Below are 10,325 nucleotides of genomic sequence, written 5' to 3'. Positions count from 1 at the left end.
CATAGGTAACAAACACATATAGCTTTTGTTTAAATAAAATTTATAAAATTGTTAAGTACTTTCAAATTAAAGTATTTTTTCAAAACCACAAGTAAATCTTTATCATACTCATTCGATTCATAGGCTTCATTTTGCCCTGATGAAGGCAGCTGGTAAGTTGCCAAAATATTGGCAGGTGGCTGTGAAAAAGAACTTCAATTTCACAAATTAAAATCTTTTCCGATACCCTACCTTCCTTTGGATGCTCTCCATGGCCTCATTTCTGGACTCTTGCAGCAGCTGTTCCAGTATTTTCATGTCCAGAGCCAGCTCCTCCTGGACTTCCTTGGCCTGTTTCTTCATCTTGATGCGGATGGAGCGGTCCAGGTCTGACCTCATCTCCTGCTGTTTGCGGACTTTTTCCTCTGCTGCCCGCTGCTCTTCAATCTTCCTCAGTTCTTTCTCTTCTCTCTGTGTAAGGAATTGATAGTCAACTGGTCAGGAGACATCAAAACACCAGGTTGGATCATTGCATTTTAAAATCTAGGTCTACACTTCAATAAATAAGTGGCAATGATCAAAGACATAAAGAGAAGCATAGTTTTTGTGCAACAATCTATTCTATTTGAAGATTAATGAAAAGTGTCAAACGTCTACGATTTGCATACCTTAAAGCAAGGAATTAGTCCCAGAAACCACCAGATATTAACATAAATATATAAGAAAAGCGGTAATTTAAAAAAATTCAAACCAAAAGTAACAACATACCAGTAGTTGTGCTTCCTCCTTCTTGAGGTCAGCAGCTGCCTGTTTCTGCACCTCCAGTGCTGCCTTCTGCAGGTTCAGGGTCTCCAACATCTCCCTGTTCCTCTCCATCTGGGCCTTGGCTTCCTCCTCCTCTCGCACTGACTTAGCCAGACGGTCTTTCTCGTACAACTCTGTGAAAACAGACATGGATAAAAGTCAGTCATATAGTGCCACTTTGTGACTATGATATCATTACACTGATTATTTCACTTTAATAATCCATAACAATTTTTAGAAAAGAAAATTGTAGAAATGCTGTACAGTACTTATCATTGACGCAACAAACACCTCCCAAAGAGCTAGCAAAAGAATTTAGGGAACATTTTTATTATTACATGACATTGTACCTCGTTATTGGGGTGTATCTTTTTAAGGCAGTAGTACCTGTTGTCTGTTGTTCTTAGGTTATTTTGATGCATTCTCTCTCTTTATTAAGTCAGTGGCTGTTGTACCTTACCTGCATACATTCTCTCTTCCTCCTCCCTTTGCTGTTTGATGTGCTCTTTCACCCTCAGCTGCTCCTGACGTTCCGTACACACCTCGTCAAGATGGCGGCGGCTCAGGTTGGACCTCAGCTCCTCACACTGTTCCCTGTAGAATACAAGCTTGAAGTTAACAGCTGCATTTGGGACCATGTTGCGAAAGTTATGTTCAGTTTAAGAACATGTTTTGTAAAAGTTGAGTCGCTTGTTTCTCTTCTTTTAAGTTGCCAAATAGTGAACGTAAAAAACGTATGCAAAGAAATTTTGACATTGTAAGTTTCTGAAACTATGTGAAAGTAAACATATTATTGAGAGAGCTAAATAACAAGATTGACGTTGACTTGAAATTGAGTTATTTTGAATAATAATGAAAAATGATTAAATCATGCCAATGAGCAGCTCTTTGACAACTTTGTACCTCCATTGTTGATCCAGTTTCTCTTCGACCAGACGCTGTCTCTCCATCTCTCTCTTCTCCTTTAGAAACTTGGCTCGCTCACGCATCTTGGCCTGTCGCTCCAGGGTTGTCTCCTCCTGGGCTTCCATCTGTTGTAGGTACTGCTTTTCCTCTTCCTCTAGAAGATTCCTCAACCTGGAGATGATGTTGAGTAAGTAACAGGCTCAAAAGACGAACTCAGCCTTACATCCTTACCCGAATCCTAACGTTGGCCAAGTTGAGTGTTGGCCAAGTTGACCAGGGTGTTGGGCGGAGTTCAGGCTTTGCAGAGCTGGTAAATAACCAAATTGTTCTGACCGCTATATTAAATCAAACTACAAAACTAAACTACAATATTGCAATTTCAAAAACAGATAATATATCTATTGTTAAAAATTTGTTAGACATATCATAAAAATGACAACATCTTCAAATGAGCCATGTACATGTAGTGTCAATCCATCAATCAATGAAAAATTGAGCAGGTTTTGCCTACATAAACCTCTGATAAAACAAAACGCTTAGTAATCCTTACTTTTGCCGCCTGTCTTCCAGGCTGAACTTCTCCTGCTGTAACAGTCCCTGTACCCTACGTGTGACTGTGTTCTTCTGGATGCGCTTGTCTGTGATCCTCTCCCAGTCGTTCTTCAGGTCACACATCTTGTTGTAGTTGGTGATGGCGATAGCCTCGTCCCGCAGGTCTTCCTGTCTCCGCCGCTCCAGGATCAGGTGCTCCGCGGGCCGTTTGCTTGGCATCTTGGCTTTCTGTGAGGCAGGCAAGAGTGTCGAGTTAGCGTGTGATAGGTTAATCTCACGGTGTGAAGTACTACCTATATGGATATGCAGGTAATGTTGCTTGAAGCTGTGCAGGTATTTCTCATTTCTGTACTAGTACTGAAACCTTTAGTTTTACAGCATTCAAATCATCAATACCACCTGTAAGATGAAAAAAGAACTGTGTCCTGACAGTTTCCATTTTGACCAAGACTAGTTGAACCAGGTAAATTTTACCTGGTGTAAAAATTGTATTTCCAGCCCTGATCATGAATCTGTGTTTCTTTTTATACCAAATGCTCGCAGCGAAGTGTCTGAAATTTCAGTCACACTGGGTCTTTGTGAGTGAGCTGCCTTGTAAGTATGTTGTAAAAACTGCACACTAACATGCAAGCAACATCTACAAATAATATAGAAACCATAAGTACTCACGATTGCCACCGAATGTGGTGTCGGGCCGGTGAATTCCCGACATTTCCGTTGTTTTTGTGTGGCCAACATGGCGGCTGCTGATGTGTCCCCTCGGTGATGCACTGATTTCTCCGAATTCGAAAACTCCTCAGCTTAGTAAACGCTTTAGCAACGGTCCGAATTCTATCCCGTGGACGTTTAAGATCTGTACACCACACTGACAGGAAGAGTTTCCCAAGAACTACCGTATAGGAAGACGTAGATACAACGCAACAGCAGCCGAGTACGTGCCTGACCAACACCGCGTTTCGCGTTGTGTGGACTCAAGTACACTGTTGTTCCGTGACGTCACATTACCTAGCAACCGCGGTCTATTTACAGTTCCGCACTAGCGATCTGCCCCTTGCAGCTGATCAGCGGAGTGCATGAGAATTAGAGTTTGACATCTCATATGCAAGTTATTTTTTTCACATATGTAGATGATGCAGAGCTCCAAGAAACCTACCAGTTGTATCTTTGAGACTTTATACACCTCTGGTAACGTATTGTTCAGAGTAGCCATCAGTCGCTAGGGGTCGTCTTTGCTACTTCAACACAACTGATAACATCACATCACACAAAACTGGGCCATGATGTGCCTTGTATTTGTACTAAACGCAGGGTAATATTTTATTCTACTTGAGTATTCGAAGATAAAATTCACTAACATATGGTAACGCTAACGTGCAATGAAATATTTATTTTGACTACCGGTTGGCTGTAGATTTAGAATAATTAACGTAAGCTCATGAGATTAATTTACCCATAGTGACCGATTGATCTCAAACTTTTGTGTCAATTCAACAATTCTCGACTGAGAAACGCCTGCCCTGTTCTGTCTGATAATGGTTATGAGAAGGCTACGATATGTTTGTGTGCTCGATGCGATTCTCACGTGATACATGTAATAACTTGTTACCTCCATGAAATGTCATGGAGGTTATATTTTACCCAGCGTTTGTCTGTCTGTCTGTCTGTGTGTCTGTGTGTTTGTAAACAAGATAACTCAAGAACCCCAGGGTGACTTGGTTTCATACTTGGTGTGTTGGTAGTGTGTGATGAAAGCTGGAAATGATTAGATTTTGGGCCCCCTAGCGGCTTCCCTTGGTACTGCAGCGCAACTTCCGGGTTTGCTATCTCGGTGTTCTGAGCATGCTATGGTCACGATTTTGGGGTGTTAGATAGCTCTTGTGCTCAGGAAGAAATGACATAAGTTTGGGCCCCCTAGCGTCCGGGTTTAGGATAGCAGGGGCATTTTTGTCAAAAACTTCTGAAGACGATAACTCCAGAAGGGAACAATGGATTTTTATGATTTTTGATATGCAGGTACCTTAGACAATGTTGTACAAGATAAAATACTAATTATGCAAAATAGGAGTACATTTGCATAATTAATGAGAATAATCTATCATAGCAGTTTTTTCAATGTATCTCTTGTCCCGGACGTGATATGGTCGTGACATTTAGGTGGTAGATAGCTTTTAGCGTCATGACAAAGTGGGGCAAGTTTCAGTCCCCTAACATTCAATTGTAGAACTGCAGGAGCGTTTTTGTCAAGACACTCCAAAGAGGATAACTGCAGAAAGGAACGACGGATTGCCTGCATTTTAGGTATGCAGGTAGCTTGGGCAAAGATGTTCATAATGATATGCATTTTATGCAAATGAGGACTTAATCTACATAATTAATGAGGAAATTGTATAATTCCATTGTTTGCAATAACTAGACTTCGATAAATGTAACACTTGTTAATTATAATCGGTGGAACATATGCAGATATCAAATATGCATATGAGGAACTTATTTGCATAAATTATGCAAAAATTGCAAAACAACTTAATGATTAATGATCTGAATTGGGAATTTTACTTGTGACGTGTACTGTACGTTATTCAATGATGAACAACACCATGCATAAATCATGTTAATGTTAAGTCATTTGCATGAAATAAACAAAAGCTCTAAATATTCATGGAGGTATGAGGTCGCCGAACTCTAGTTATGTAGATATGATTTAAGTGCCCTATTTACGAAGAGGAGATGTAAAGTTAGACATCATGTTGTTCAAACATTGCAGTTGCAGTCAATTAAACTTTCTCAGTTCTTGGTTGTTTTAAGGTCACAGCAGTTCAGTCAATCTGCCAATGGTTATACATGTATATGTTTCGGCAATTCTTACAAGGTCACCAAAGCTTTCGTTCCACGGTTGACACATGCGGGTATTACATATGTCTCTAAGCAGATGCAAGGTTCGGCTAACTGCTTTACACTAGACAGAATGTAGCAAGAACGCCTGTAAAACACTGACCTGGACCATACATCTGTTTGAATACTAATGTGATACCGCTTCGATAGGCATTTAACTGAATCCAGTTCTACCTGAGGCGTTTTTCAACAACTGGTCTTTCCAGTGAGCGATCCCTCCATATTACAGGTCATGGCTCACACGTCAAGTAAGCCAGACAAAGGGCTGCTGTCTGATGAAAGCTCCTGGGTCTGAAGAAGACTCCTAACAAGTGAACGGTTCACCAAAGGAGTTTGTACATGTTTTCTAGGTACATTTGTTTCTCTTGCCTCATTACCTCGTTTGGTGCAATTTAAATTGTATGTTATCTTCGAATTCGACTGCATAACTTAGGGAAGAATGTTTTGTCAACAACAAATATGTCGGGCGTTAAACGACCCAACCTTACAGTGATCGTTAATCATCCGGTAACTTCAAGATTAGCGCTCAGCATGGTTTTCACTTGCTCATGGATTTAGTTACCAAATGATCGTAATTTGGGGTATACGTAAACGTGTATTGTAAGTTATATACTGACCGAGTAGTTTTATTCGCAAGGTCTTGCCCGAGGGCTCATTACAATGCAACATGTAGTAGTACGTATCTCGAAAAAGTACACAGACAGTGCAAATCATAACGATGGCAACAATCAAGCGGAATAAGAACTATTGCTACGGAATACAATGTATGCTTTTGGGGACTTAATTTCTATTTTAATATAAAAGATAGATTTCATGATCGTAGCGAATGGGGCGGGACAACTTCTAATTGCGTGCTGTCTGTGAGATTGTAATTATACACAAGTGAATAAGTACCAATCGATGAGGAACGAGAAATCAAGATGTGACATCGGATCCTTTTTCAAATGTCAAAGGTGCGTGTTCCTGATAGTAGTCTGCAGTACACCATTGTATGTGTGTAAACCGGATCCCAACATGGTAACCATTCCGACTGAGGGGTGTTTTGACTTTTGCTGGGTCATATCCTACTAAGCAAAGGCCTATTTCTGACGGCCTATCTTTCCAGTCAGACTTTCTAAATATCTTAAAAATTATCCGGCTAATAAACTGGGTTGGAGGCCAACACTTCCAGCACTGTAGGGAATGATGGGCCTCACGATGGTATGGTTACCAGGCTAACCGGATCTACCAATCATGGCGCGGACCGAAAGGTTCGACCTACACTATCTGACACGGCTTCGCCATCTACCCATGGTATTTTCTAGACCTACCCTGAAAGAGGACAAACCTTCAGTCTCTATGGTCCAGCTGCCACAGGCTGTGAGGGCCAACCTTCCTGCTGTCACTTTACCTCGGCTGCACACACATCCATTCGGTAAGGCACATGATTATGTATATACAATGTATATATATACACATTATTAGTCGAAAAGTGGACATTTCAAAATATCCCAATCAGTCGTTTTAAAAATGTCTCAATCAACTCATCAAGATACTATACTACACTGTAAATGGTAGGGCTCAATTTCGGGGACCCTACGAGTCTATACAGCTTTGAATATCTATATATACATGCTGAATAAAAAAATATAATTATCATATACCATCGTACCAGGAACGCAGTTAACTGTCATACCAACTGACAAAGATTGAACATGCAAGATGAAGACAGTTACTCGCCAGGTACGATGTTACCATCATGATACCACCAGCATGTTTTTATGCAACACTGTACACATTCACTCACCCATTAACAGGTCCGGCGGCCTAAAGGTTTCATTTTTACAAACGTTTTTTTTTAATCATTTGCCTTTAGGCAAAGAAAAGGACACGGGATAGTACGAACAAAGGACAAAATAACATCAACAACTATAATAACAATGATGATATGTAACAGTAACATAGTGCACCACCATAATATCCCCCTAAGTCATGGAGTGTTGCGCTAACCTACTACTATTATCTGCACGAACTAAATATTGAAACGTAATACCTGACAGACACACACTACGTGAAACCCACTCTGATGTTGTATACATGTGTGTGACAGGAACGATGAGGAGGTCACGTTTGCGTATCATGCTGATTGCCTTGCTGTGGCTGGTGTTTCTGTCCGCGATCAACTGGGTTATCACTTCACATGTGATGAAGAGGAACCCCAGTTCAAGGTAAGCGCCCTGCCATGGCCAGTCATGTTCGTCGTACGACGAGTGTACTACAGCAAATTGAGAGCGTTCTTAGTACAATAACACGACAAGGCTATCTTGTGACGGAAAACGTTGTCGCAAACTCCAGCGTCGGTTCTGTCACTAAATCGCTATGCCCTACGGCAGAAAGAAATCTTACATTTCTTAAGACGAATGTGTCAACGCCTTATCGTTACTATTTACGTTGCTCTTTGGAGTTACGCCGTTATGTTCTAACACCCCTATGATCTGATGACACCATATTTCTCTATTGTATATGGTCCTAAAACCTCATGATCGAGTAAGGCTCGATCACTAGCCTAGCTGTTCTATCAATATTCATCAAAATGGGCTGAGATAATTAAAAAGAATCTAATTGAAGGAGAAAGTCCATTAAATGATGTGTGTGCTTACATTACACTTCTTTGATAGGTACAAATATAATAATAGTAATAGCCTTCATTGCACATTCATGCCCTATCGGGCTATAGATACAAAGAGGTCGTAATGCAGTATACATGGTTTCAAAGACTAATCTCAAATATGGCTTCTTAAACTATCATAATACATTTGTTCGGCTTCTGTGTCAAACCTTTTCCAACAGTACCCACATTGTGCAAGGCGCGGGACCCCTTGCACCACATGCACAGAAGATAAACCCAAACCAACAGAACATACACCCTGAGAATGACAAAATGCCAGATCAAGGGCAAAACGAAAAGGTACGTACGCATTTGACCTACTGAAGTCAACGGTCTTGATCCAACAGTCAGTTACAGACAATGTGATCAAGGTATCGTGTTAAAATAATGATGAGTCAAGAGTTGCATCTCTATGGTGCCGTAATAAATTAACTGCAGTTACATATAAAATTCATATTTTCCCGACAACTTCTAGGTCAAACCATCCCACATGACGGATGATAAATACTTAGGTCATAGTAAGTCACATAAGTGCAAACACCATCTGAACCCTTACTGCCAAATGTGGGACACCTTGTGTCAATGTCTAACTGTTAGTATTTTTTGTATTGTCAAGTCGGACAATGATGATGAGTTCTTCAAGAGTGAAGAAGACGATGACGTCGACGATGATAATCAGGAAGAACCGGAGAAATTTATGGCAGAGGACGAACAGGTGTCACAGGAAGAGTCGGACGAACGTGGGCAAAACGAGTGAGAACTTAACAATTCTATTTATTTTTGATTGAAGGGAGGGGCAGGTGTAAGGCATTGCTAGCTCCTGTGGCGCAATCGGTTAGCGCGTCGTACTTATACAGCAGTATAGACGCTCTTAAGCGTGAGCAATGCGAAGGGCGTGGGTTCGAACCCCACCAGGAGCAAGATTTTTTACGACGACTTTTAACAACTGCTATAAATCTAGAACTTGACCGTCGTACGTATACAGACAACTATTAATTACGTATGTGTATAACTGATAAAAGAAGAAAATTTATGTCAGTGTGCGCATCTGTTTGACAGGGTAGCGATTGAAGGAGGAGAAGGAGAAGATTGTGAACGTAAGAACAACTTTGTCTTCATCAAAGTCCACAAGGCCGGATCCACCACCGCCATGGGCATCTTTCTCCGCTATGGCTACGAGCACAACCTCACCTTCGTCCTGCCCCGCAGAACACCTTCCCTGGGCTGGCCGGCTCAACTTAACGAGGACTTCTACATCCCACTCAAGAACAACGCCTTCAACATCCTCACCCACCACACAGTCTATAACAGAGACTTGATCGGCCAAATCATGCCGAAAGACAGTTACTACCTAGCCATTTTGCGCCATCCTATAAACATACTAAAATCGGTCTTCAATTGGTGTTCTTTAGATAGCCGCTTGTCCATAAAGTCGGATAACCCAGTGGCTTACTTTCTAGAGAATATTGACCAATACGCAAAGCAGTTAGACGGCGTAGACTCTCCGGTTACTCTAAGAAATTTCATGTCTTTTGAGTTCGGGTACAAGTCGTCTCCTGTGCAACCTAGCGACGACGAGATTCAAATTTTTGTCCAAACTATCAAAAAGGACTTTAATCTGATCATGATATTGGAACATCTCGACGAATCGTTGGTACTGTTGAGGAGAATTATGTGTTGGGACATAACGGATATACTATATCTGACGAAAAATGCCGAATCGTACGACTACCGACGAGCGGAGATTTCTAGTGATGAGGTGCGAATGCACCGAGAGATGAGCAAAGTGGACTACGCCCTGTTTGAGCATTTCAACGCCACCTTGTGGGAAAAGATCGAACAGCAGGGTTCAAATTTTAAAGACGAAGTTGAGCACTTTAAGACAGTCAATGGAAAAGTGACGAAGTACTGTGTGGCACTTGACCACAGTGCAGTGCTGACGTTTAACGAAACGAAATGGTATTCAACATTTTCCGTAGACATGGAGTTTTGTAAAAACTTGTATAAGCCACAGAAAGCGTATGACAAGGAGTTGAAAGCTAGGCAGGAACCCTTGGTTACTGACACCTATTGGGATACGAAAGCTGATGTTGAAGCTCGCTGGGTTAGGCCCAAATTGCCCTGTTAGAATATAGTGAATAATGTATTTATCGTTCCAATTGTATCATATGACAGCAACTTGTATTTAAACAATAGTTTAAGTAAAGTATTCTTCTGGGCTAATGCACCATGGAACAGTTTTCAGTGAAAGTAGACAGACTCTTTATCATCATTATCGTTATCATTATCATTATTATTATTATGCTTCTTATCAAGCTTGTGTTCATTATCAGTATTAACGTTACTGTACAAATAGCCGGTGCCTGATTAATAAACAAATACCACTGGGTTTGGTATCAAATTTGTTGACTTCACTTACTTTTGCTCTAGCTCTGCTAGTCCAGTCACCAGTATCATTCACGCTACTAATGCAAAAAAAAAAAAAAATCAATTGCCTTTTCTACCTCCTCTTCACACATCATGGGACAAAATCACATTGTAAAGT

The 10,325-nt window shown here is 40.9% G+C and overlaps 2 protein-coding genes and 1 non-coding gene across 4 annotated transcripts in view; 2 read left to right on the top strand and 1 right to left on the bottom strand.

Moving 5' to 3' along the window:
* LOC118409764 (cilia- and flagella-associated protein 53-like) overlaps positions 1 to 3,240 on the bottom strand; it is a 5,992-nt gene extending 2,752 nt beyond the window's left edge. Inside the window, exons 1-6 of the mRNA XM_035811056.1 lie at positions 2,911 to 3,240; positions 2,240 to 2,469; positions 1,687 to 1,860; positions 1,244 to 1,377; positions 748 to 917; positions 232 to 450 (exon numbers count right to left, since the gene is read on the bottom strand). Coding sequence (XP_035666949.1) covers positions 232 to 450; positions 748 to 917; positions 1,244 to 1,377; positions 1,687 to 1,860; positions 2,240 to 2,469; positions 2,911 to 2,979 — 996 coding nt within the window. The 5' untranslated portion in view covers positions 2,980 to 3,240. The remainder of the gene's footprint in view (positions 1 to 231; positions 451 to 747; positions 918 to 1,243; positions 1,378 to 1,686; positions 1,861 to 2,239; positions 2,470 to 2,910) is intronic.
* Positions 3,241 to 4,937: 1,697 nt separating this feature from the next.
* On the top strand, positions 4,938 to 10,218 carry LOC118410275 (galactosylceramide sulfotransferase-like). Of its 2 annotated transcripts, XM_035811835.1 has the most exons (7): positions 4,938 to 5,483; positions 6,438 to 6,547; positions 6,788 to 6,855; positions 7,223 to 7,340; positions 7,963 to 8,080; positions 8,397 to 8,533; positions 8,840 to 10,218. In XM_035811835.1, exons 3-7 carry the CDS (start codon positions 6,828 to 6,830, stop codon positions 9,906 to 9,908), a joined length of 1,470 nt encoding a protein of 489 aa, XP_035667728.1. In that variant the 5' UTR covers positions 4,938 to 5,483; positions 6,438 to 6,547; positions 6,788 to 6,827; the 3' UTR covers positions 9,909 to 10,218. The 2 variants fall into 2 exon arrangements, with proteins under 2 accessions (XP_035667728.1, XP_035667727.1); XM_035811834.1 differs by lacking the exon at positions 6,788 to 6,855 and having other exon boundaries at positions 4,939 to 5,483; positions 8,840 to 10,216.
* On the top strand, positions 8,597 to 8,700 carry Trnai-uau. Its single transcript has 2 exons — positions 8,597 to 8,634; positions 8,665 to 8,700. It is a non-coding gene; the product is annotated as a tRNA-Ile (tRNA).
* Positions 10,219 to 10,325: the final 107 nt, after the last annotated feature.

The sequence above is a fragment of the Branchiostoma floridae genome, chromosome 2 (assembly GCF_000003815.2).
Source record: "Branchiostoma floridae strain S238N-H82 chromosome 2, Bfl_VNyyK, whole genome shotgun sequence".
Lineage (NCBI taxonomy): Eukaryota > Metazoa > Chordata > Leptocardii > Amphioxiformes > Branchiostomatidae > Branchiostoma > Branchiostoma floridae.
This window is presented reverse-complemented; position numbering and strand designations above follow the sequence as displayed.

Excerpts from the sequence above, each read along its gene's own strand:
- LOC118410275 (XM_035811834.1), top strand. Across the intron at positions 7,341-7,962 it reads AAGAGGAACCCCAGTTCAAG|TACCCACATTGTGCAAGGCG; the intron begins GTAAGCGCCCTG and ends CTTTTCCAACAG. Across the intron at positions 8,534-8,839 it reads GACGAACGTGGGCAAAACGA|GGTAGCGATTGAAGGAGGAG; the intron begins GTGAGAACTTAA and ends TCTGTTTGACAG.